Raw genomic sequence first — 27,870 nt, forward strand, 5'->3', positions numbered from 1 at the left:
TTCTATGAGTATTCTATGAGTAAAGGTCATTGCAGGTGATGGTTGATCTGAGGGGTGGTGAGTACATTATTTCTTATTCATTTTCTTAAAGTTAGCTAAATTTCTGATAATTTCATGTGTCACATTTTATTTGTGTCTGTGGTGTTATGTTGATAACTTGCAGATCTGACTTGAATCAAAATTTAAAAAATACATACTTATATATTTATTAATATTTCCAAAATGTCCCCTGATCTTGAAATCATCATGATGGCAGCCTCGATTTTAGAAAAGTCTGTTTTTAGGCTAATTTGTCTGTGGTGTTACTATCTTTCTTGGTATACAGTCAATATACAGATATACAGTCAAGCCTGAAATTATTCATACCCCTGGCCAATTCTGACTTAAAGTTACTTTTATTCAACCAGCAAGTTTTTTTTTTTTTTTACTGGAAATGACACAGGCTTCTCCCAAAAGATAATAAGACGATGTACAAGAGGCATCATTGTGGAAAGCAATATTACTCATCTTTTATTTACATTTGCCAAAAAGTGGCATGTCCAAAATTATTCATACCCTTTTCAATAATCAATAGAAAAGACTTTATTGGCTGTTACAGCAATCAAACGCTTCCTATAATTGCTGACCAGCTTTTTGCATGTCTCCTCTGGTATTTTTGCCCATTCATCTTTAGCAATGAGCTTCAACTCTTTCAGGTTGGAGGGTCTCCTTGCCATCACCCTGATCTTTAGCTCCCTCCACAGATTCTCAGTTGGATTTAAGTCAGGACTCTGGCTGGGCCACTGCAAAACGTTAATGATTTTGTCTGCTAACCATTTCTTCACCACTTTTGCTGTGTGTTTTGGGTCGTTGTCATGCTGAAATGTCCACTGGTGCCCAAGGCCAAGTTTCTCTGAAGACTGCCTGATGTTGTTGTTGAGAATTTTGATGTATTGCTCCTTTTTCATGGTGCCGTTTTGCTGTGATTAGATTCCCTGGTCCACCGGCTGAAAATCACCCCCAAAACATTAGGTTCCCACCACTATGTTTAACAGTGGGGATGGTGTTCTTAGGGTTGAAGGATTCTCCTTTTTTACAACAAATGAAGGCTACATCATTGTGGCCAAACAATTACATTTTTGTTTCATCTGACCATAAAACAGAAGACCAGAAGTCTTCTTCTTTGTCCAGATGAGCATTTGCAAAGGCTAATCGGGCTTTTGTGTGCCTTATCTGGAGAAGTGGTGTCCTCCTTGGTCTGCGTCCGTGGAGCCCAGCGGTGTGCAGTGTCCGTTGGACTGTCTGCCTTGAGATGTTGCCACCAGCAGAGCCCAGATTCATCAGGATGGCCTTGGTGGTGATCCTTGGATTCTTTTTTAACTCTCTCACTATCCTCCTGGCCAGCACAGGTGTCACTTTTGGCTTCCGACCACGTCCTCTGAGATTTTTGACAGTGCGGAACGTCTTGTATTTTTTAATAATACTTTGCACTGTAGCCACTGGAACTTCAAAACAGTTAGACATGGTCTAATAGCCCTTTCCTGACTTGTGAGCAGTCACAATGCGCAGCTGCAGGTCCTCACTGAGCTCCTTTGTCTTAGCCATGACTGTCCACAAACCAACAGCAGAGAGCTTCTGATTTTCACCTGTTGAGTTGATCAAAACAGCTATTCCCAATGAATCATGGTAATTAGGATGCTTTAGAACTGCTTGGACTATTTGGAATGGTATAGAACTTTGGATTTTCCCATAGACTGTGACAGTTTGCAAAGGCTAGGCCTATGAATAATTTTGGACATGCCACTTTTTGTTCAAATGTAAATAAAAGCTGAGAAATATATACATTTTTTTTTCCCAAAATGATGCCTCTTGTACATCGTCTTATTATCTTTTGGGAGAAGCCTGTGTCATTTCAGGTAAAAAAAAAAAAAAAACTTGCTGGTTGAATAAAAGTAACTTTAAGTCAGAATTTGCCAGGGGTATGAATAATTTCGGACTTGACTGTAAGTGGTTTTTTCACCAGTGTTTGATTAAAAAAAAGCTTGTTAATTAAGCTAATTTTTACAATTTAACAAATTCTGCCTCTCATTTGCCACGTCAATTGAAGAATGACCCTTTTATTTATTTAATTTAATTTGATCAAAGTTTCAGTTCACAATTCACAATATTCATCATCAATAACAATTAACATAGGCTAATGCACACATACAGTACATACATGAATAAATGTATGTGAAATAAAAATCAGTATCGACAGTAGGCTATAGAGGACACTAAAAAGCTTTTCGAGAAACTACACTGGTTTAAAGTTGTTTTCCATAAACCTTAACCTCAAGAGCCAAAAAACTAAAAAGATCCTATTTTTATCGAAGCAATGTGTGGGAATCTGGACATAAGCCTTTTTGGACACACTTAAAAGACGAGCTCATGTCAGCTGACCCGTGTCATGTGATCAAATGCGGAACTACGGACTGATGAACAACAGTTTCCTCCGAGATACAGTTGACGCTTATTTTTTTAAACACACTGAATGACTCAGTCATCAACTGACAATTCATGGTCGGTAGTTAATCTTATTTGTCTCTGAAACACTACTTGGCGTGTTAGGACGCATTTTCGCTTTATTTTCGCTTTGTTTTTAAAGAGAGCGCATACTGTAACGTTACCTGAACAATAATTACTCACATGTAAGATTAAAAATATAATGTCAAGATGAAGCAGACTGTCGTACTTTTTCTCATAACGCTCTTGGTCTGTGCACACACGGCGTTTGGTGGTAAGTATTCAAATATACAAAAATAAGAGATTACATAGAGAACAATAGGAAAAAGTTAACATCACTATATTTACAGATGCAGAAGTGACCATCAAAGCTCCAGGAACAGTGAATCTAGAGGAACAAGCTTCAGACAACATCACCATTACACTGAGGTATGATTGTAAGAGAGTAAGTATTAAATATAATGTATGTTTTGGTAAGCTTTATGTGTTTAATCTTGCTGTATGCGTTTACATTCACAGTTCACCGTTGAACACATCTGTAACAGTTTATTTCAACATCACATATAAATCAAGAAATGTCTCTTTGGTAATTCAACTGCCTGACGGGGTATGTGCACCTTTTTCAGCTTGTTAAGATGAGTTCTACATGAAACATGAACAACCATTTAACTTAACAAATGACTGTCGTAAAACACTGTCAACTTTAATAACTATGTTTTTCTTCCTCTCTCATCTTGCACAGGTTGTCGTTCCGGCAGGAAACGTATCTGTATCTTTTGAAGTGAAGGCAAAAGGAGTTGGTCAGGTGACCGCTTACCTTTTCAGCGAAAACACTCACATAAAAAGGTGCGTTGTAAGCAAAATCATCTTAATCTGTCACCAATTAAACAGTACTGGATAAAAATTGCATAAGTGATGTTTTTTTTTGGTTTTTCAAGAACTCTGGAGCACAAAACCAGTCATAAGGGTACTTTTTTTTTTTAGAACCTTTATACATTTATACATCCGAAATTTGAATAAATAAGCTTTCTATTGATGTATGGTTTGTTAGAATAGGACAATATTTGGCCGAGATATAACTATTTGAAAATCTGAGTGTGCAAAAAAAATCTAAATATTGAGAAAATCACCTTTAGAGTTGTCCAAATGAAATTCTTAGCTGTACATATTATTAATCAAAAATTACGTTTTGATATATTTATAGTAGGTAATTTACAGAATATCTTCATGGGACATGATCTTTACTCAGAACTAAAATTTACAGATAATGTACTCACCCCCTTGTCATCCAAGATGTTCATGTCTTTCTTTCTTCAGTTGCAAAGAAATAGTTTTTCTGAGGAAAACATTTCAGAATTTTTCTTCATATAATGGACTTATATGGTGCCCAGAGTTTGAACTTCCAAAATGCAGTTTAAAAATACAATTTAAATACTTTTTTCAACCTCAAACACTCGTCTTGTCTTGCTCTGCCTGAACTCAGGTCAAGACAGTTCGGGTATGTCGAAAAACTCCCTTCGTATTTTCTCCCTTAACTTCAAAAATCATTTCAAAACATCGCTACAGAAGTACCGACCGAGCCTTTGCAAAGTGGACATGCAAAGAAGTGCAAACGCCCTTAACAAAAAAGGTAAAACAGCGATGTAGAGCAATTTTGAAGTTGAGGGAGAAAATTAGTTTTTTTGACATACCCTCACTGTCTTGACCTGAGTTTTGGGAGAGCAAGACAAGACGAGCGTTTGGCGTTAAAAAGTATATAAATTGTTTTTTTGTTTTGTTAAAATGAAAATAATTGATCATTTCGTTAGATAAGACCCTTCTTCTTCGGGTGGGATTGCTTACAACCGCATTTGTGATCGTTTGAAGCCGCATTTAAACTGCATTTTGGAAGTTTAAACTTGGGGCACCATTAAAGTCCACTATATGAAGAAAAATTCTGAAATCTTTTCCTCAAAGAACAATTACCTTACGACTGAAGAAAGAAAGACATGAATATCTTGGATGACAAGGGGGTGAGTGCATTATCTGTAATTTTCTGCTCTGGAAGTGAACTTCTCCTTTAATATCCTAATGATTTTTGGCATAAAAGAAAAATGTATAATTTTGACCTAGGGATGCACCGAATGTCCGGCAACCGAAATTATTTGGCCGAAAATAGCAAAAAGGTTGAATAAATTATACCGAACAAGGATGTGACACAATCAAATAGAGGTGTGCACTAATGCAGCAAACATGTGGGGAGTGTGGAAGCATTTAAAACTGTCCGAGAAAGACGCAAAAATCATTACAAGCACCGACAGCGAGAGACTGTTTAGAACCGCATCGCATATCAAAGGGGTGGTTGTTGCTGGTTACTGTATGATGACTAAAATCGCAAAATGGCCTTAAACCATTAGTAAATAAACTGCAGAACATTATTTTGTCTAATACACGCACGAATTGTATGTATTCTGACGGTGCTGCACAAGCTCTTTAGCCAGGGTTCAAAGTCCAAAGCGTGAGGAAAATCTGTGCTGAAACAGCGTAATGAGAATCATTTATAAATCTGCTGCTGTCAGCAAAAAGTAGTACTGAGGTCTTCCGCCAAAATAAAAGTCAACTTTCATAAATGTTAGCATTGTAATTTTACTGTTGTTCTGTAAAATAAAATAAAAAAGTAAGACAAAAATAATGATAACAATCATTACAACAGCTCTATTAATACATTTAATATAACATTCTCCTTTGCTCAGCAAGGCTGCATTTATTTGTACATTTAAAAAACACATGCCTGATTCAAGAAGGGGGCTATAATGTCTACTAGAATGTTACAAATGTTCAGTGTTAAGTAAATATTTTTAAATTGTTGTTTTGTAATTGTTTTTTTTTTTTTTTTTTTTTTTTTTTTTGAAAAGCAAGACAAAACTCTAAAAATCACATTTTGGCTATTTAATTTATGCAATGGTGAAAAAAATTGGCAAAATACATGGGGTGGGGGGGCACAAAAAATTACCATGTTTGGTAATCAGCCTTCGGCCCAGTGTTTACTTTTGGTCGGCTTCAGCCAAGAATTTTCATTTCAGTGCATCCCTATTTTGACCTATACAGTGTATTTTGGTCTTGCTAATAAGGCTTTGTGGTCAAGGATCACATATTTTGTTTATCACATGAACATCCTTTATAAAGTTTATTTTTCCCATATTGTTTTTTTTTAGTTGTTAGTTATAGCATGAAGCAACATGTGTAGATGCATTACAACCAGACATTTGCATCAGTATCTTGCCAAACCAGTTGTATTTATTTAGTTTCTCAATTTAGGGGATTTCAAACGGCCGCTGAGTAATAGGTCAATTGTATTCACTGTCAGTACATTTAAAGGGATAGTTCACCCAAAAATGAAAAAAATCTCTCATCTCTGCTGAACACAAAATATGATATTTTGAAGAATGTGAGTAACTAAACAGTTGCTGGTCACTATCTTAGTATTTTATTTTCAAACTACGAACTTAGTATGGACTGGTAACTGTCCCTTTAAACTAAACTAAAAAAGACTATATAATTCTAATACTCTGTAGAAAAAAACACATTTCTGTTAGCCACAGAAACGAATTATTTTCCAGATATTTTGATAATTTGTTTTGGCTTTAGTGCTGTGATTTTGTACGGTCTTGTTTTATTTTATATGTGTTTTAACAAAAGCTCCTTGAAATTAACCGCTAGAGGGGATTCTGTTTTTCCAGCTTGGAGACGCGAGTCAGATTCCTGATTGTCAGAAGCAACGTTCTTTTCATCATTAATCAAATCATTGGCTGGATCTACTTTGTGGCCTGGTCTGTGTCGTTCTACCCACAGGCGTACGAGAACTGGAAACGGCGCAGGTACAAGATGAACTTTGAGACTCGAGGATTTGCATGAACAATAGAGATGATGAATAACGTGTGTGTTTTGTTTTGTTCAGTGTGGTAGGCCTCAGTTTTGATTTCCTCGCTCTCAACCTGACCGGATTCATTGCTTACAGTGTGTTCAATGTTGGCCTGTTTTGGGTGACGTATATACAGGTGTGAGCACTTGACAGCTTTCAAGGTGTAATTATTTAGCCCAGTCTTTTGCAATATCCTTTGTACTTAGGTGTTTTTTTAATTGAGATAAATGGTGCATCTGCAGGAGGAGTTCTTGAAGAAAGATCCGAATGGGGTCAATCCTGTCGATGCCAATGATGTCTTCTTCAGTCTTCATGCAGTACTTCTCACTCTCGTCTATGTCTGCCAGTGTGCTATCTATGAGGTAAGCATTGATAATTTTTATACTATATTTTTTATCCAAAATATAGTAAAAGCAGTAATATTGTAAAATAATTGCGCTATTAAATAACTGCTTTTTATTTGAATATATTTTAAAATGTAATTCATTCCTGTGATCAAAGCTAACTTTTCAGCATCATTCCTCCAGTCTTCAGTGTTACATCACCATTTAGAAATCATTCTAATATGCTGATTGGCTGTTCAAGAAACATTTTTAATTAGTATTATTATCAATATTTAAAACAGTTGAGTCATTTTTTTTCAGGACTCTGATGAATACAAAGATCCAAAGATCAGCATTTATGTGAAATAAAAAGCTTATGTAACACACACTATACCATTTAAAAGCTTGGAGTCAGTAAATTTGTTTTGTATTTTTGTGGAAAGAAATTCTATAAATTAATACTTTTATTTAGCAAGGATGCTTTAAATTGATCAAAAGTGATGCTAAAGTTGTTTAGAATGTTTTAAAAGATTTCTATTTCTGATAAATGCTGTTCTTCTGAACTTTCTATTCACCAAAGAAACCTGAAAGACATATACTTGACTGTTTTGAATAATAATAATAATAATAATAATAATAAAAAATGTTTTTTGAGCAGCCAATCAGAATATTAGAATGATTTCTGAAGGATCATGTGACACTGAAGACTGGAGTAATGATGCTAAAATTCAGCTTTGAAATCATTGGAATAAACTACATTTTAAAATATATTCAAATATCAAACAGTTGTTTTAAATAGTAAAAATATTTCAAAATTGTACTGTTTTTCTCTACTTTGGATTAAATAAATGCAGGCTTGGTGAGCAGAAGAGACTTCTTTAAAAAACATGAACTTTTGAATGGTAGTGTATATATTCATATTTAACACAGGCACCTGTTCAGAAGTTTTGGGGTCAGTAAATTATCTTTTTTTTAAATGAGAAATTAATTATTTTATTTAGTAAGAATGCATTAAATAAAAACAGTCTGAATGCTGTTTTTTTTTAACCTTTTTTTTCATCAAAACATCCTAAAAAAAAGCACAACAGTTTTTATTTACATTAGTAATAAGAAATGTTTCTTGATTAAATCGGTATATTGGCATAATTCCAGAAGGATAATGTGACCTGGCCTGAATACTGGAGTAATGATGCTGAAAATTCAGTTTTGCATCACAGAAAGAAATTACACTTAAAAAAAAAATATATTAAAATAGAAAACTGTTATTTTAAATTCTAAAAATATTTAACTAAATTACTGTTTTTTATTAAATAAATGCACCATTGGTGAGCATAAGAAACATGTTGTTTCAAAAATATAAAATCTTTATATACTCCAATATTTTAAATGGCAGTATATAGTAATAAACAGTAATAAAGTAGTAAAAAAAAAAAGTAATAAAAACAGTTTTTAAAGTATTAAAATGAAATTGTGTTTCTTCATGAACTGTTTTTTATTCATTTATGTAGAGAGGTGGGCAAAAGGTGTCCAAAGTGGCCATTGGGTTATTAGCGATTGGCTGGACCTTTGCGTTTGTCTCCTTATTTGTTGCTGTGGCACAGAAGATCTCCTGGCTGGATTATCTGTACTATTTCTCTTACATTAAACTGGGTGTCACACTTGTAAAGTACATCCCACAGGTAAAACTCCCATCACACACACCACAAAAGGGTTAAATAAATGTATCCAAAAACAAAATTGCTATCATTTACTCACCTTGATGTCATTCCAAACCTGACTTAAAAAAAATCCAAACAAAATGACTTTTGAATTTTCCAATGAAATCCAGAAGGAAATGCTCATCAGATGTGTTTTCCTTACAAGGGAATGTTCATGAGAACTGGGCTGTCAAACACCTTTTCATTATATTCAAAATATTCGTCCTCCGTTCATTTGCTCTTGTTTTGTTCACTCACGAGACACATGAGAACCAAACCTGACATGATGTCTTCATCCACTATGTTGAATAGTCACAGGTGTGAATGAAATTTGAGAGCCATGAGGGATTTGTATTCAAGAAAATAACTTGGTCATGATCGTTTGAAATGGCGTGAGGGTGAGTAATTGAATCGAATTTCGATTTCGAGTTAACTGTCTCTTTAAAAATTATTGTTTTTCATATAGCAGTGCAGTAGGCTTCAATGCAGTTGACTGAAATGATGAAAATAGATTTGTCACTTCCTCTTTTTAACAGTTCCGTACTCTTGGTTACACTTGTGGCTTGTAATTGTAGTAGACAGTAGATTGCGAAAAAGTTTTAAATACAGTCAAGCCCAAAATTATTCATACCCCTGGCAAATTTTGACTTAAAGTTACTTTTATTCAACCAGTAATTTTTTTTTATTTTTTATTTTTTTTAACAGAAATGACACAGGCTTCTACCAAAAGATAATAAGACGATGTACAAGATGCATCATTGTGGAAAAAAATATTACTCATCTTTTATTTACATTTGAACAAAAAGTGGTATGTCCAAAATTATTCATACCCTTCTCAATAATCAATAGAAAAGCCTTTATTGGCTATTTCAGCAATCAAACACTTCCTATAATTGCTTTTTGCATGTCTCCACTGGTATTTTTGCCCATTCATCTTTAGCGATGAGCTCCAACTCTTTCAGGTTGGAGGGTCTCCTTGCCATCACCCTGATCTTTAGCTCCCTCCACAGATTCTCAAATGGATTTAAGTCAGGACTCTGGCTGGGCCACTGCAAAACGTTAATGTTTTTGTCTGCTAACCATTTCTTCACCACTTTTTCTGTTTGTTTTTGGTCATTGTCGTGCTGAAATGTCCACTGGTGCCCAGCCCAAGGCCAAGTTTCTCTGCAGACTGCCTGATGTTGTTGTTGAGAATTTTGATGTATTGCTCCTTTTTCATGGTGCCGTTTACTGTGATTAGGTTCCCTGGTCCACCGGCTGAAAAAAAAAAAATCATTAGGTTCCCACCACCATGTTTGACAGTGGGGATGGTGTTCTTAGGGTTGAAGGCTTCTCCTTTTTTACGCCAAATGAAGGCTACATCATTGTGGCCAAACAATTAAATTAAAGTCTTCTTTGTCCAGATGAGCATTTGCAAAGGCCAAGTGGGCTTTTGTGTGCCTTATCTGGAGAAGTGGTGTCCTCCTTGGTCTGCATCCGAGAAACCCAGTGGTGTGCAGTGTCCGTTGGACTGTCTGCCTTGAGATGTTGCCATCAGCAGAGCCCAGATTCATCAGGATGGCCTTGGTGGTGATCCTTGGATTCTTTTTTTACCTCTCTCACTATCCTCCTGGCCAGCACAGGTGTCACTTTTGGCTTCCGACCATGTACTCTAGTTTTTTCACAGTGCGGAACATCTTGTATTTTTAAATAATACCTTGCACTGTAGCCACTGGAACTTCAAAACATTTATATATGGTCTTATAGCCCTTTCCTGACTTGTGAGCAGCCACAATGCGCAGCTGCAGGTCCTCAGTGGGCTCCTTTGTTTTAGCCATGACTGTCCACAAACCAACAGCAGAGAGCTTCTGTTATTGGACTATTTGGAATGGTATAGAACTTTGAATTTTCTCATAGACTGACAGTTTGCAAAGGGCATGAATAATTTAGGACATGCCACTTTTTGTTCAAATGTAAATAAAAGCTGAATTTTTTTTTTCCCACAATGATGCCTCTTGTACATCTTATTATTATCTTTTGCTAGAAGCCTGTGTCATTTTTGGTAATAAAAAAAAAACTTGCTGGTTGAATAAAAGTAACTTTAAGTCAGAATTTGCCAGGGGTATGAATAATTTCGGGCTTGACTGTATATTGTGCAGCGTATTTTACATTGTTCATTAATTCCGGATTCTTTTGTAGGCTTATATGAACTTTCGCAGGAAGAGCACAGAGGGATGGAGCATCGGGAATGTGCTGCTGGACTTCACAGGGGGCAGCTTTAGTTTACTCCAAATGTTCCTTCAGGCCTATAACAATGGTGAGACTACACAAACACTTTAATTTCCTATACGGCGACACTTTAAGATGTTAGAATGCACATAAATATTTGTTTTAATTTTTGTGTTTCCTTGACAGATAAATGGAAGTTTATATTCGGAGACCCCACAAAGTTTGGCCTGGGCGTGTTGTCCATATTCTTCGACATCATCTTCATCACACAGCATTATTGTCTGTATAGGAACAGCGAGCCGATGTATCAAGATTTAGACGATCAGAATGAGCAACACAACAGCACCAAAACATAACCAAACCCAAATATGAAGATTTCGTATGGACCTTTTTTTATCTAAAAGTGTGGACCATGTTTTAAAGGGAATTCCAAAAGTGTCTTACTCTAGAAATGTCTATTTTGAACACAAGCTCTAGTTTCATATTAATTGGTCAATATATTTATAATCATTTTTCAAATTTCAATAAACTCTTACTGTCTCAGGTGAATTACTGTAGCTGAATTCATATAAGCAGGTGTGTGTGTGTTTTGTCCATATTTCACATGTTTTACGCTGCATTCTGGTGGCCGTAAGATAAACTACACAAGACGAAAGCTTATTTACTGCATTCTGAGGAGGTGTTGCTTATTTCTCTGCGTTTGTGGAGAACTAACGCGCTTGTTCTTTCATGGTTTAAGTACATTCAGCTCTATTATTATATAGTTCTATAATTTTTGTAAAATATCAAAATTTTTTTTTTTTTTTCAAATTTTTTATTAACTGTATAACAAGAACATTAACACAACATACATCAAAAGAGGATCACAATGTTTTCAAATATTATCAAATACATTCCAAATAGCATCAAAGGAATAAACAAACAAAACAAAAACACAAAAAACAAACAAAAAGTAGCAACACAGGGGATATTTCACAATACATTTTCATAAGAAAAGGATTCAAAAATTCTATACAGCCTTCTTGCTTTTCTATTTTTAAGATCTTTTAAATCGTCAATGTGACGCTTTATTTCGATTTTGAATAATAAGATGTCAGGTTTGTTATTAGACCATTTTTGTTTATGTATATGATATTTTCCATACATAATTATTAAATTAATCACCAAATTTTGCTCCAGACTCATATTCTTATAAATCAAAAATATATCTCTATCAGAGAATCGAATCTTTAATTTAAGCATTTTCAATATTAGATATTCAATATCAATCCAAAACATCTTGGTATATATACAATCATAAAATAAATGTTTAACAGATTCTTCCTCTATGTTGCAAAAGATACATGTAGTATCCATATCTCTAAAGAATTTTGCAACTACTTGTTTCACTGGATAAATAAGATGAATAATTTTATATGTAATTTCTTTAATTTTATTAGTAATACAGTATTTATTAGGTAATTTCCAAACCTCCTTCCAATCAGTCTGACTATATAATGAATTCCAAAAAAGTTTGCATTTAGGCAATAATTTGGGCCTACATAATTTTTTTATGTAACAGTTATTAAATTTATTATCTATAATTTTAACATCATTAATGCTTAACTGGTTAGTATTAAAAGGGATAGACTCTGAATATATATTGCCTTTAAAAAGTTGAATAAGGCCACTAGGAATGGCATCAAACACCACAGCAAATTCTTTGGCAGTTATAGGGATCCTATAGTAATTAAGGAATTCAACATAATTGAAAAGATGTCCATTATTCTTAAATAATTGTCTGACCAAGATTATACCATTATTGAACCAGTTTCTGTAAAATAAAGACTTTTTTTTTTTAAATGTAATATATTTGTTGTTCCATATCACAGAAGTATGGGGAGAAAAGTTATGTTTAAAGATGAGCATCCATGATAAACAAACCTGTTTATGAAAAGAAGAAAGCTTTATCGGAACCTTGTTAATATCAAAATTACACTTCAAAAAAAATTCTAACCCTCCCAACTTGTCAAAAATTAACTCAGGGATGATATTCCAAATTTTCCCTTTAAATTTCAGGTAATTCTTAATCCATTTGTTCTTAAATACACAGTTAGCAGTATTAAAATCTAACACATTAAGACCACCATCTTCAATCGGATTGCACAAAACTGTCTTTTTTAAATAATGTGGTCTGTTCTTCCATATAAAATTAAACAAAAAAGTATCCACCTCTTTTATGACTGATTGTGGAACATCTAGTACAAGAGCCGTATAAACTAAACGTGACAACCCTTCAGTTTTGGATAATAATATTCTTCCTTTTAGTGACAGATCTCTCATTAACCATGAATTTAATTTTTGTTTAATTTTTTTAATAATTGGTGTAAAATTCAAATTATTTCTTTCCTTCTGATTTTTACATATCGTAATACCTAAATAATCTACAGTTTCTTTTATAGGAATACCAAGTATGTTTTTATAATTACATATTTTTAAAGGAAATAATACACATTTTTTTAAATTTAAGCACAATCCAGATACAGATGAAAAAATATTAAGGCAATCAATAGCTTTTTTAATTTCAAATTCATTTTTTAAAAGGATGGCTGTGTCGTCCGCTAATTGAGAGCACTTTAACTCTTTCCCTAAAATTGTAATACCACAGAAATTGTCTCTTTTAATATGTATGGCCATCGTTTGTGTTACCAAAAAAAAGAAAAGGTGAAATGGGGCAACCTTGTCGTATACCTCTATTGATTTTAAACCTTGATGTTGTTCCATGTGATAATTTAACTGAGCTGTTACAATCATTGTACTCATAGCTTTTTTAAAATATTCTCCAAAACCAAAAAAATGTAAAGTATCCAACATAAATTTATGATCAACAGTGTCAAATGCCTTAAAAAAGTCGACAAATAAAATAAAACTTTTGTCTGTTATAAGTTCGTTATAGTCAAATATCAACATTTCTTTCTTTTTTTTTTTTTTTTTTTTTTTTTTGAATATCAACATTTCTACTCTTCAAACACGCAACGCAACGGCGTCATTGTAGAGCGCGGAGGATTATGGTTAGACAGCGGAAGTAAGATGGCGGAGGTGACAGATGAGGGTAAGAGATGTTTGTGCATGAAATACCAGTTTATCTCTATGTAGCTTTTTGTTAACTGTAATGAATCATGTTATGATTTGTGAGACTGTTTGGAGTTGACAGACCGAGGGTTTGCTTATTTCAGTTGATTTAATTTTGCAATATTCAAACGCACTGGCCTCAGTCAGAGACAGAACTAATGTTTACATACACTTGTGTTTATTTATGTTCTCTTACAGAAGTATGTTTATCTCTCTCACACATATTTATTTCTGTTTATATGCAGACTTGTACGTTTCTGCTATTTTTAGTGTGCAAGCAGTTATTTTTGTTTACATTTTGGCCGGTTTCTGGTTATTTGTGGGAGAACTTGCATTCGTTTGCGGTATGAAGAGGAATTATAATTTGTTCAACCAATCTGTGCCGTGAATTTAGGTGTAGTTTATTATTCCAGTAGAGCTAATAATCAGGAAGGCTGTTTTTCTGCATTATTATTTATGCGAGTTATAGATCTGAACCACTGCAACACTGTCCTTCTGATCTTTACTGAAATCACACTTTCTAATAACAATAATTAACGTTTTTGTAATATAGAGGGAATATAGATACAGAGTGAAACCTAACCTTTCGCATTGGACTTCAAATACTGACTTTCTGAGTAAACATCTTGACAGAAGTATCCTCACATAATGCTTTTTCCCTCTCAAACACTTGCATAAGCTCAGATCAATACAATTCATGATCAGTCAGTTCCGAAGCGAAATACAAAACCTGTGCTAACTAGGAAACAAAAGGATTTGGTAATAATGTAGCATAATTTACAAGACGTTTTTTAAAAAGCTGGTCATTTTTGACCAGGGTAAAGCTCTACTGTTGAGGTCAAAAGTTTACATACACCTCGCAGAATCTGCAAAATGTTAATTATTTTACCGAAATAAGAGGGATCATACAGAATGCATGCTATTTTTTATTTAGTACTGACTTGTAAAAGTCTTTTATGTAAAATATCTTATTCATGACTTTTCACAGGAGAAAATAATAGTTGAACGTATAAAAACATGACCTTGTTAAAAAGTTTTACATACACTTGATTCTTAATACTGTGTTGTTATCTGAATGATCCACAGCTGCTTTTTGTTAGTGATTGTTGTTCATGAGTCCCTTGTTTGTCCTAAACAGTTAAACTGCCTGCTGTTCTTCAGAAAAATCCTTCAGGTCCCACAAATTCTTTGGTTATTCAGCATTTCTGTGTATTTGAACCCTTTCCAACAACGAATGTATGATTTTGAGACTTGTATGCATTTATTACAGAAGGTTCAAATGCTCACTGAGATGCTCCAGAAGGAAAAACGATGCATTAAAACATTGTGTTTCGTGCCATCGCTTTGGCAAAGTGTCAGTCAAATTAACTATGAAATATCCCAGGGTTGCCAGGTTTTCACAGCAAATCCCACCCAATTGCTACTCAAAACTAGCCCAATGGCATTTTGAGGGGGGTCTCCCAGTGAAAATACACGTTTTTTTGGAGGGGTTCCCCGGTACAGTTCGCATTCCAGGGGATCAAGATAACGCTATTGGGGTTGTTTCAACCCGCGGACAACCATCCGCCAACAGTGTTAAAGTAGCCCCCAGAGCCCCCCTAGTGGAACCGAGGTCCACCCACCACAGTCTCACTAAATTCTGTGGGAAACACTGGGGGTAAAAGCTTTTTGAAGATCAGGGTCAATTAAACTTATATCTTCTGTAGCTTCTGAAGGGCAGTACTACATGAAAAAAATATGATATTTAGGCAAAGAAAAATGTACACATCTTCATTCGGTTAAAAAAGTTTTTTGTTAATGTGTAGTTTTTTTTTTTTTACTGGAGCATCAGTGAGCATTTGAACCTTCTGTAATAGTTGCATATGAATCCCTCAGTTGTCAGTGTAAAAAGAAGGATCTCAAAATCATACAGTCATTGTTGGAAAGGGTTCTAATACACAAAAATGCTGAAAAACCAAAAAAAAAATTGTTTCTGAAGAACAGTGGGCAGTTTACGTAACTGTTCAGGACAAACATGAAACACATGAACTATCACTAAACATAAAAAAACACACATTTGTGGATCATTCAGGTAAAAACAGTATTAAGAATAATGTGTATGTAAACTTTTAAATGAGATAATTTTTATAAATTCAACTATTATTTTCTCTTGTGGACTAACGTATTATGTAATATCTTATTCAGGTCAGTACTTAATAAAAGAAATACAAATGTATTAAAAATGTATTATTTACGCATTAAAAAAATCCAAACTAATATATTAGTGTTTTATTGTAGATTTTTTAAAAACACTTAATTGTTTAAGGTTGTTTGTGAATTAAGTCATTATGCATACTATTCTTGAGAGCACAAAAAGGGCTCAAAATTACCGTACATCTAGCCCACTAACTTTGAGTTAGAAACAAATAAATTTAAAAAGTGGATATTTTCTGAAAAAAATTCTCTCCAGTCAGCTGTACATTTCTGCGACTGGAGAGTTGAATCCGTTCATACAAGTCACACAAGATTATAAACATGAGGTTGTTGAATAAATAAGAATATTCAGTTTGGGTGAATTATTACTTTTATGCAAATTTTTGTGTTTGTGGATTGATAGCTTTGGCTACTTCTTGTCATGTGTTTATTTAACACAATTCTCATGCTTTTGCCACTATATTTTATTTAGTGTCTTCTCTCTGATACTTGGAAACAGAGGAGCTTGACTTCATCCTGAGGAGGATCAGACAGCAGCATGGCAGATGAGAACGGTGAGTTGTGTTGACAAACGGATGAAGAGGTCATCTCATCTTCACTTCTTTAAGTGATATTACTGGGACAGTCATCAGTAGATTTTGAAAAGTCTGATTTGCGTTCTCAGAATCATTCAGTCAGTGCTAATGGGCTGAGCGTTTAAATGGGTCGGTGTGTGACATCAGAGCCTTTAACTAGTAGATGTGTGGGGTGTAAGATTATAGACAGCCACACATCTCTAGCCTATCTTTCCTCACGATAACATAAAAAAACAGACACAAGGAAATGAAGCCTGGAAAATTTCCATATTTCTAAGTCTACTCTAAATGATCAGCATGATTAAAACTTTGCTGAAAAATACACTCTTAAAAATAAATGTTCCCAAAGGGTGTTTTTGTGGTGATGCTATAGAACAGGGGTGCCCAATCCTGTTCCTGGAGATCTACCATTCTACAGAGTTCAGCTCCAACCCAGCTAATTAATCTCTTAGGTAGCAATTGATAATTACAGACAGCTGTGTTGGAGCAGGGCTGGAACTAAAGTCCGCAGGTAGGTAGATCTCTAGGAACAGGATTGGGCACCCCTGCTATACAAGAACCATTTTTGGTTCCCCAAAGAACCTTTCAGTAAACAGTTCCTAAAAAAGAACCATTTTAAAGAACATTTTAAAAATCTTTTTTGAAGAAGCTTTTCTGCATTTGAAAGGTTCCATGGGTGTTTAAGGTTCTTCATGGAACCATTAATGCCAATAAAGAACCTTTATTTTTGAGAGTGTGTTTAAACTTGTAGTGCGGTTCGTTTGGTTGATTTGGTCCGGACCAAAAAGGAAAATGATACATTTGGTCCTGGTCCGCTTGACGTTCACACTGGCATTTTTGACAGTAAACCTAAAGATACCGAACCTAAAGGCGTAGAGATTGGTTGGGTTGAATGATGTATATTTCGTGACGGAACTCACCAAACACTCCAAACAAAAGGAAAAGGTGCATTCGACTTAAAGCGGTGTTGCGGGTGTATGACATCAAAGTACCCATTCACTAATCAATCTGCTCAGCGCTGCTTTAAGTCGACTACACCTAATGCCATATACTGGAGTAAGCGACCTTATAAATTACAGAAGACCTTATAACAGGCACTTTACCTCTTTGTTGGTCCACGTTTGTCCTCTGCTTATTTTGTTTTGGATACACCGCTTGTTCCCTGCGTGAAATCATGTTGCATAGTGTCACATCTTGTCATTACTTCCTGTTTTTGGTTCGTTTAGAAGTATTTGGTCTGTGCTGTGTTCATATTTCATTCGAACCGCACCATTCAGTTCATTTGGAAGCAGACCGAGACCCATCTTTTTAGCCTTTTCAGTCGTTGTTTGGAGCGCACCAGGGTTCGGATGGCAGCGTTCACTTACTCAAATGAACCATACTAATAGAGCAATCACACCAGACTTTGTTTTAATCTAACCAAACATGGCAAGTGTGAACACACCCTAAGTCTGCTTCACACAGTCTTCATACTTCTGTATCAAGAAAAAGGCCTTTTAGTAATTGTAAAAGCACATTGAGCTTGTGGTTTAAGTGTCTTCTAGTATTCTAATATTTCACTTACTGGACTGAAGCAGCTTAGGTATACTTTACAACATTTTTTAGAAAAGTCATGTTCAATTGTGAGTTTCAAAAATGATCAGTCGAGTTTCATCTGTTCATCTCTCAGTTGCATTGCGTTGTATTGCATTAAATGTTTTGAAACTACAGAGAGAAATATCAGCACCTTCACCTCAACTGAATAAGTTGAGGTGTCCTTTACTGTAGTAATTCATATTCTACTGTTTGCATATGAGCCATAAAAGCCTAATGCATCAAATATGGTACTCAACAAAAAACACATGCACAATTGTTTTTGGATTTTGTCTAAGGGTTCAATAAATGGTTCCATTTCAAAAATTATTTTTTTGGACTATTATTTAATTATTCAAGCTTTGCAGGGTTAAACTTCTAGAAAAAAGATGCACCCTGTCAGACTGTGCAAGCTGAATTGTTTTTTTTTTTTTTTTCTCAGGTTGATGCATAAGGACCATAGGAATAAATATCTCTTATTGCTCATGTTTTGTAATGGATCATGTAGGCTCTCTTAAGAAACCTAATGAGCTGCAGCATCCTAACTGAAATGAAACCTCATGTGACTGATTCAGAACTGCCTACAGGCAACAACTCCTTGCACAATCCAAATAGTGCTATATATATGCAAAGCATGTGCAGTACTCTAAAAACCATAAATATTTGGGCTAAAAAAACATTAAACATGGACAAAAACATTGACAAAACAATTCACTAGACATTACAAAAAGTAGCTACAAAAGTTAATATATTGAGTATTTCATTTCCGTATAATTTAACTAAAGCCTATCACTGGCCTATGGTCCACAGAACTGTATTTAAATACAATTTGATTATTATTTGTTCCGCAAATAATCATTACTCCAGTCTTCAGTGTCACATGATCCTTACAAAATGATTATAATATGCTGATTTATTATCAGTATTGGAAACAGTTGCTGCTTAATATTTTTTTGGAACCTGTGATACTTTTTTCAGGATTCTTTAATCAATAAAAGGTTAAAAAGAACAGCATTTATTTAAAATAGATTTTGTAACAATATACACTACTGTTCAAAAGTTTGGGCTCAGTACATTTGTATTCTTTCTTTTTTGAAAGAAATTAATACTTTTATTCACCAAGGATGTGTTAAATTAATAAAAAGTGATAGCTTAGATTTACATTGTTAGAAGAAAATTATAATTTAAATTAGGGCTGTCAAAAATGTTCTACTGGGGTAGATATACCCTCAAACGAAAGCAAAGCAATTGAAGATCTGGCAAACAATCCAGCGTGTTTTTGCAGCGTTGAGAAGTGTTGATTTCGAACAATTAGAAACAGTTTGTCAGAATTCACTCACCGCTGAAAGCGCCAGATCGGTGTATATATTTAGTTTTGTTTTTTATTTTGTTAATTTAGAAAAAGGTTTGGAGCGTTTTTTGTTCGTTTAAATATAAGTTTTTGTTTTTTTAACGAACAGCGCCCAGCGGAAGACTGATAGTCTGTTTGATCAGATTGCCTTCTCAAATCATCACGACTTGCCTAAACTAAAATCTATAGATATAAAACAGTTCAAGTATAGTTTAAACGTTAAAGATACATGTGCGCGATTAGGCGCATAGTTTGTGCAGAGAGTGGAAGATAAAGCCGCTTTGCAGGTCATCTAGGCACCAGCGCAATCACTTGCATTTTTTCAGTGGAAGCAATTTAAAATTATCCGTCATTTTAGCTCACAAAGGAAAGAGTAATACATCAAAAAACCTTACAGTGTTTTTATAAAATAAAGAAAACAAAAATGATGCGCTTTCTGTCGTCTCATTCTTGAACAGGAGTTCTTAACAAAAATGAAGCGAAATGCATGCCTCACAGACATGATAAACATATCTATAAAAAGCTTTAAATTATTACTTAACGAAATAAAACAAATCGAAAACAACTTGTTCAGTGTGTAATCCGTAAAGATAAATTTCTCTCTCAAGGTGCGTCCAAAAAGGAGATGCAAGTCAGGATCTTTGCGAAATTGACTCAGAATACACTTTATTAATAAATAATTGAGATATGTCCTTACTGTTTCCTTACCGACACATTCATTATTTATTTTTGCCTATGCTTTGTGGCAAGTTTCAGCCCACTGCGTGCGATTGAACGCGGATCTCTTCCAGCTGCGCCATCCGGGCCGGTCTCGAAAGTAAAAGCGAAAGTCTTGTGTTGTTTCCACCAGCGCGGCATTTTTCTTTTCTTCACCATAATTGATGGATGTCTAAAATATAAAAAAAATAAGGAGTAGCCTAAAACAGGCCCGATGCCGGCCCTGACATAATGTGAAAATATGAAAATTATGTTTCTGTGTCCTGTTATTTATTTTTTGGTATGCATTTCAGAAAAAAAATGGTCAGGATTCAGGTGTAGTTGCAAATAGTCCTGATTAATCCACTGAAAATTCTGATTAATCTGATTAAAAAATGTAATCATTTGACAGCCCTAATTTAAATAAATGCTGTTCTTTTTAACTTGTTATTCATCAAAGAATCCTGAAAAAAAGAATCACAGCTTCCAAAGAAATATTTGGCAGCACAACCATTTCCAACGTTGATAATTCTAATAATAAATCAGCATATTAAAATGATTTCTGAAGGATCATGTGACACTTAAGACTGGAGTGACATCTGATGAAAATTCAGCTTTGCATCAAAGGAATAAATTATATTTTAAGTATATTAAATAAACACCATTATTTTATATTGTAATAATACAATGCAGCCTTGATGAGCATAAGAGACTTCTTTAAAAAAACATTACAAGTCTTACTGATCCCAAACTTTTGAGCAGTCGTGTACTGTATAGAATCAAATGCATTTAAAATGAGCATTTCTCACACTTTATCTGCTGTTTTGGATTCAGTTTTTTTCTTTCAAGGATACATGAGATGCTGTTATAGCATGTTGTAGAACAGAACAGAAAGCAATTAAATTACATCCACAAAATCAATATCTTGTTTTCCATCTTGCAGAAAAACCTGCTGTTGCTCCTCCAGTGTTTGTGTTTCAGAAAGATAAAGCACAAAAGGTAAGACCAGCACTTCAGTTCTTACTGCATGATTGAGATCACAACTGTCCAGAACTGACTTTAAAACACTGATTCTGTCCTAAGAGGTCAGCAGAGGGATCCAGCACTGAGGATGGGGAGGGTGAGCTTCAGTTTTTTTCATACAATCATAAGGGTACATGGTAGGAAATGTACAAAATATCTTTATGGAACGTGATCTTTACTTAATATCCTAATAATTTTTGGCATAAAAGAAAAATAAATAATTTTATTATATGTAATTTTGGCTATTGCTACAAATTTACCCATGCTACTTAAGACTGGTTTTGTGGTCTAGGGTTGCAGATCATTTCACAAAATGTTTGAAACATATTTCACTTTTGAATCAAAATGAACATTTATGTTCATTAAAAATAATAGTAAATTAAAAATAAATGTAAATTAATTTAAAAAGCCATGTAACTGCAATTTAACTGATATTTAAAGAGAAACAGTCATGAAAATGTTATTACAGAGACTAAAAGTCTCAACAGGCTTTATTTTCTTTTTGAAAAATGTATTTCTTTGTGAAGGTGAAAATGTCTTGGAAATCTGAATGTTCAGGGTTTCTGCAGGTCGTTAAAAAGTCTTAAATTTAGTTTTAATAAATTTAAGGCAATAAAAGTCTTAAATGATACAACAATTTGTGCAAAGTTAATATTTATATGTTAATTAATAATATAATAATTGCTTAATGTAATAATTGATACTTTTGACTCATCCAGTTTCTTAAAAATGGTTTAAAAGCTTAAATGTGAATTTTATCATTTAAAAAAACTTTTTGTGTTTGTGAAAACCTGTATCAGAAATGTAAATCTTTTTACAGTCATTTTACAGTTTAATTTATTAATTATAAATATTGCCCTACCCAACTTATATGCTATTGATTTTATTATTGCAGGTCTTAAAGGTATTAAACAGTTTTACATTTGAGCTTCACGAGTTCGCTCTTACATATAATAAACGGCGTAAAAGTTAAGCGTGTTTGGCGTGCTGTCCGGGAGAGGGCTCCGAGCACGGTAGTCATTCCCGAGCCCGGGGCACTCCCCCTGCCCAGGGAGAGGGGTCCGAGCTCGGAATTTGGCCCGAACCCAATAGCGCTCCCCCTAGCTGGAGGTGAAGAGAAAAATAAAAAAGGGGGGGTGGGAGGGATGCTGAAATCAGAGATAAGTGAAGGTAGGACTGCTTGGTTATTTAAAGGGACTGTAGTGATTGGATAGGGAGAGTGATTGGATAGGGAGTGTGATTGCTGATGGTGAATTGGCCGTGTTAATTATCTGCGCGAGCTCCTCCCGAAATTTGTTAATAAAACATCACTTAAATTCTGCAGATACCCTGTGTATGCATGTGTCTTTAAAATTAAAATGCATTTTATTTTTCATTTTCCTTTATCTGCACTCGGTTTCCCTTCTGTTTTTGCTTAGACTCTGATAAAGACGACGGCAGTTACAGCTCCGCTGCCAAAAGAGGAAGAACCTCACCATTTACGCAATTCCCACCAACTAACTCTGGTAATCCACCTGGAACATAATTACAGGTCTTGATATTACGCCACGGGCTTCTTCTGTTTAGCCTGGTTTCTTGACCTACTTTCTTTTCTGTTTTACAGTTTCTAAGAATAATGTTTTCATGCCATCCAGTTTCTGCCAGTCACCAACCGGAAACTCAGACTCAGAACCTGGTGAGACTCAGTGTGCCTCAATCTTGCAGCAAATCGCATATTATGTGATTTGAAATAAAATGACATTAGCAGCCTGTTTTACTTTCATAATGAGACTTTTATGAGTAAAACAAGATGTTTGGTAAGAAAAAAATCAAGACTGGGTTTTATCCATTGGGAATTAGTCAGATTGAGAGAAAAACAGCCTGTATTTGACAGACTTAAAAATGAAAGTTGTTTCAGAGATAGAGCACATATAAGTTACATTTTGACTGTTGCACAAGACCAAGATTGTGCATCAAGAAAGTATGTTTTGGTTTCATGTTAACTGATATTGTTTTCTCCATCAGAAGAGAAGACTGTGGGGTTTCGCCTGAAACCCCCAACTCTGATCCACGGTCAGGCTCCGAGCACTGGTGAGTTAGCGTTCAAACATCTGCTGTTTTGAATTAATGTCTAGTTGTGGTGCTTTCATAAGTTTGTTTATTTAAATGATTACATAGACAGTCACCATTTGAACTTTCTGTGCGAGAAACCCTGAGAGGGCTTGATATAATTAGCAGGAGGGATGTGTTTCTGTCACCTGGCCTGCCGGGGTTAAGAGCGATCATTATTTGATTGATTGGTTTCAGGTGTCCCCAGCCCCAAACCCAAAGAAGCCCAGCGCAGCCTCCTGCGACCTTCAGTGCTGCAGCCCCCTTTGGCCCGATCCCCCCCTCAGAACAGTGAGTACAAAGGCCATTAAAAAAAACACTTTTACTGAACAAAATGTGGCTCTGTCTTTAAATAAAAATATTTTTATGGATAAAGAAATCTGTAAACTGTATAGGGATCCCAGTTTACTTAAAGGTTACAATTAACAACATAGCAAAAACTAATAAATTCTGCATATATATTTTTTTTTTAGATACAATAATCAACACTCAAATAAAAAGTTAGTGCGATTCATTAAGTGTGAACGCTGCCGTCCAAACCCTGGTGTGCACCAAATAAGCGGACCGAGACCTCGAAAAAGATGGGTCTTGGTCCGTTTCCAAACAAACTTTGGTGCAGTTCGAATGAAATATGAATGCGACACGGACCAGAAACTTCTAAACGAACCAAAAACAGGAAGTAATGACAAGATGCAATGCTATGCGACATGATTTCACGAAGGAAACAAGCGGTGTATCCAAAACAAAATGAACAGAGGGCAAATGTAGAGCAAAGTGCCTTTTATGAGCTCTTTGTGAGTGGTGAAAATAAAATCGTATACACGCAACAGTGAGCACGCTTAGTCCAGCAGGCGGCATTAGGTGTATTCCACTTAAAGTGGTGCTGAGCAGAACGATCAGTGAATGACCAGTGAAAGTCAGCACTTGTAGTTCGGTTTGTTTGGTTCATTTGGTCCGGACCAAAAAGGAAGATTATACATTTGGTCCTTATCCGCTTAGCGTTCACACTGTTATTTTTGACAGCGAACCTAAAGATACTGAATCTAAAAGCATAGTGATACGTTCACAACCTGATTGGTTGGGTTGAATGGCATATATTTTGTGACGAAACTCACCAAACACCCCAAACAAAAGGAAAACGTGCATTCGACTTAAAACGGCGCTGTGGTAAAGTGCCCATTTACTGATCGGTCTGCTCAGTGCCGTTTTAAGTAAAATACACGCAATGGTGGACTAAGCGCGCTCATTGTGTGTATATGATTTTATTTTCACCACCTGCGAACTCACAAAGAGCTCATGAAAGGCACTTTACGTCCTCATTGCTCCACGTTTGACCCCTGCTCATTTTGTTTTGGATACACCACTTGTACCCTTCGTGAAATCAAGCGTCACATCTTGTCATTACTTCCTGATTTTGGTTCATTTAAAAATATTGGGTCTGTCTGCACCAGAGTTTGTTTGCTGCGCACCAGGTTTCGGATGGCAGCGTTAACACTTACTCAAATGAACCGCACGAACAGAGCAATCGCAGTTCGTTTTAATCTTACCAAATATGTCAAATGCACCTTTTCCTTTTGTTTGGAGTGTTTGGTAAGTTCTGTCACAAAATATGCGTCACTCAACCCGACCAATCAGGTTGTGAACGTATCAATATGCCGTTAAGTTCGGTATCTTTAGGTTCACTGTCAAAAATGCCGTGTGAAAACTAAGCGGACCAGGACCAAATGTTTCATATTCCTTTTTGGTCCGGACCAACTGAAACAAACAAACTGAACTACAAGTGTGAACACACCCTAAATCTAATTGGAAAATTGTGTTTCTACTCAAATTTGTTGTTTACATATAATTAGTTACACATTGGCTGTCGTAACTTGTTTTCATGACAGATTTATTTAAACACACATACAAACATTAGGATGTCACTAACAGGTTCTAAACGGGAAAGTTTTCCCTAAAATGGAAATTACCCTATGATTTACTCATTCAAGCCATCCGAGGTGTATATGACTTTCTTCTTTCTGATGAATACAATCAGAGTTATTTTGAAAAATGTCCTGGCTCTTCCAAACTTTATAATGGCAATGAATGGCTGTTGAGATTTTGAAGTCCAATAAAGTGCATCCATCCATCATAAAAAGTACTCCAAACAGCTCCGGGGGGTTAATAAAGGCCTCCTGAAGCAAACTGATGTATTTGTGTAAGAAAAATGTCCATATTTAAAACTTTATGAACCATAAACGCCATATGTGCGTTCACTACAGAGTGGCGTTTCAGTGTTTGATGTAGGCGAACGTGCAAGTGCAGAGGAGAATGTTTGCCTTTATTCTTAGAGTTTCCTGAAAAAATTGACAGAATTTGAAAGATGAGAATTTGTTATCTAAAATAAACCACAAAGCTTATGGCGATTATTGGACAGGAGACAAACTATATGTCTAGTGAAGTTTTACTCATGCATCAACTGAAACGGAGGCTAAAAGATCGGTCTTGAGATTTAAGAACTGATATTGATATGACAAAATGAAGATTTATAAAACTAGTCCCCGGTTTCACAGACAAAGTTTAAGCCTAGTTATTGAATTAAAATGTAAGTCTGAGCTGTTTCCACTGAAAGAAACTTTCACTGACTGATCTTGAAGGAGAAGTTCACTTCCAGAACAAAAGTGTACAGATAATGTACTCACCCCCTTGTCATCCAAGATGTTCATGTCTTTATTTCTTCAGTCGTAAAGAAATTATGTTTTTTGAGGAAAACATTTCAGGATTGTTCTCCATATAGTGGACTTTTGAACTTCCAAAATGTGGTTTAAATGCGGCTTTAAATGATCCCAGCCAAGGAAGAATGGTCTTATCTAGTGAAACGATTGGTTCTTTTTTATTAAAAATGACAATTTATATACTTTTAACCTCAAACGCTCGTCTTGTTTTGCTCTGCCTGAACGTTTTTTTTTTTTTTTCTGTTCCAAGACTGTTAGGGTATGCCAAAATCTCCCATCTTATTTTCTCCCTCAACTTCAAAAATCCTTTCAAAATCATCCTACACCGACCCAGTGTTTCAAGATCAAACACCCTTAACAAAAAAGGTGAAACAGCGATGTAGGACGATTTTGAAGTTGAGGGAGAAAATGAGATAGGAGTTTTTGGTATACCCTAACTGTCTTGGAACAGAAAAAAACAGTTCAGGCACAGCAAGAAATGAGCGCTTGAGGTTAAAAAGTATATAAATTGTAATTAAAAAAAAAAAAAAACGTATAGTTTCACTAGATAAGACCCTTCTTCCTCAGCTGGGATCGTTCACAGTCGCATTTGGGATCGTTTGAAGATTTGAAACTTGGCGCACCATAGAAGTCCACTATATGGAGAAAAATCCTGAAATATTAACATAATTTCTTTACAACTGAAGAAAGAAAGACATAAAGATCTTGGATGACAAGGGGGTGAGTACATTATCTGTACATTTTTGTTCTGGAAGTGAACTTCTCCTTTAAAATATATTAGACATTTACATTTACATTTACATTTATTCATTTAGCAGACGCTTTTATCCAAAGCAACTTACAATTGGGGATGCAACAAGTGATTCGTCCTAAGGAGGCAGGTCAACCTAGGAAGTGCTCAAAAATACCATATATCGGCATTGTTAGATAAGTACTGGATAGAAAGGGAAGATCAAGAAAGTGTTTGTTGATCAAGAAAGTATTAGTGTTTGTTTTGTCTCAAGATCCACACCAGTGTTGTTTTTGACAACCATCTTAGATTTAGTCTTAGTCTTAGTCTTTTGGACTAAAATGCTTCTTAGTTTTAGTCAAATTTTAGTCACTTCTATATGTGATAGTTTTAGTCCAATTTTAGTCGACGAAAAGTCAAAAAGGTTTTAGTCTAGTTTTAGTCGACGAAAAGTCAAAAAGGTTTTAGTCTAGTTTTAGTCAAAAAAAAGGGAAAAAAGTAGTCTTTTAACAAATTAATGTAGGTCAGTAAGTATTTTGCTGTTGGGTAGTGTCACTTATAAGTTCTGAAAATAGCAGATCTATAGTTCAACACAATGTGAGCTTCCGGATCGACTATTTTCACCAATAATTACAATAATGAAGGAATGTTTTAGAACATAAAAGACAAAAAAGGATGGAATGCTAAAACGGCTTGCCATACTAGTATAGCAAAGAGTATTTAATGCTAAAATGGCTTGCCATAGCATCAGATACTTTTTAAGTTTTAATTGGCATGCACATTAAGCGGAAATGTCATGCATTTTAAACGTCTGACGGACCACCCACTAACATTTTCGTCTATTCTCGTCTCGTCAACAAAAACTCACACACGTCTCGTCATGTTTTAGTCATCAACGAGCCATTTTTATCTCGTCATCGTCTCGTTATCGTCATGAAAAAAAGTGGCGTCAACGAAATGATTTCGTCATCGTCATCGTTGACGAAAACAACACTGATCCACACCAGTAATGTTTTTTTCTAAGCATGTTTATAGAATTACTTAAATGTCCTAATTGAACCATGGCCTAATCCTGGCTTAGTCTAAGCCCTGTCTGTGAAACCGGGCCTATGAGCTTCAAATTAAGTTTTGCGCATGCACTGTATTTGTTCTGTACACAAGCGTGCTGAACCGAAAGACCTGTCCTCAAAACATTCACCCTTAGTGA

At 35.1% G+C, this 27,870-nt stretch overlaps 2 protein-coding genes across 3 annotated transcripts in view; both read left to right on the forward strand.

The window, feature by feature from the left end:
- Nucleotides 1-465: 465 nt before the first annotated feature.
- On the forward strand, nucleotides 466-11,159 carry ctns (cystinosin, lysosomal cystine transporter). Of its 2 annotated transcripts, none has more exons than XM_073825888.1 (10): nucleotides 466-2,755; nucleotides 2,832-2,910; nucleotides 3,001-3,088; nucleotides 3,224-3,327; nucleotides 6,201-6,338; nucleotides 6,419-6,518; nucleotides 6,625-6,744; nucleotides 8,214-8,384; nucleotides 10,581-10,698; nucleotides 10,797-11,159. In XM_073825888.1, the coding sequence occupies exons 1-10, from the start codon at nucleotides 2,692-2,694 to the stop codon at nucleotides 10,964-10,966; spliced, it is 1,152 nt and encodes a 383-aa protein (XP_073681989.1). In that variant the 5' UTR covers nucleotides 466-2,691; the 3' UTR covers nucleotides 10,967-11,159. The 2 variants fall into 2 exon arrangements, with proteins under 2 accessions (XP_073681989.1, XP_073681990.1); XM_073825889.1 differs by having other exon boundaries at nucleotides 467-2,755; nucleotides 2,838-2,910.
- Nucleotides 11,160-16,380: 5,221 nt separating this feature from the next.
- The window catches only part of ranbp3a (RAN binding protein 3a), a 35,062-nt gene continuing 23,572 nt past the window's right edge, over nucleotides 16,381-27,870 (forward strand). Inside the window, exons 1-7 of the mRNA XM_073825552.1 lie at nucleotides 16,381-16,468; nucleotides 21,052-21,107; nucleotides 21,192-21,228; nucleotides 22,550-22,636; nucleotides 22,735-22,806; nucleotides 23,136-23,201; nucleotides 23,418-23,510. Coding sequence (XP_073681653.1) covers nucleotides 16,453-16,468; nucleotides 21,052-21,107; nucleotides 21,192-21,228; nucleotides 22,550-22,636; nucleotides 22,735-22,806; nucleotides 23,136-23,201; nucleotides 23,418-23,510 — 427 coding nt within the window. The 5' untranslated portion in view covers nucleotides 16,381-16,452. The remainder of the gene's footprint in view (nucleotides 16,469-21,051; nucleotides 21,108-21,191; nucleotides 21,229-22,549; nucleotides 22,637-22,734; nucleotides 22,807-23,135; nucleotides 23,202-23,417; nucleotides 23,511-27,870) is intronic.

This window comes from Garra rufa, chromosome 20 (genome assembly GCF_049309525.1).
Source record: "Garra rufa chromosome 20, GarRuf1.0, whole genome shotgun sequence".
NCBI classification, from domain to species: Eukaryota; Metazoa; Chordata; class Actinopteri; order Cypriniformes; family Cyprinidae; genus Garra; species Garra rufa.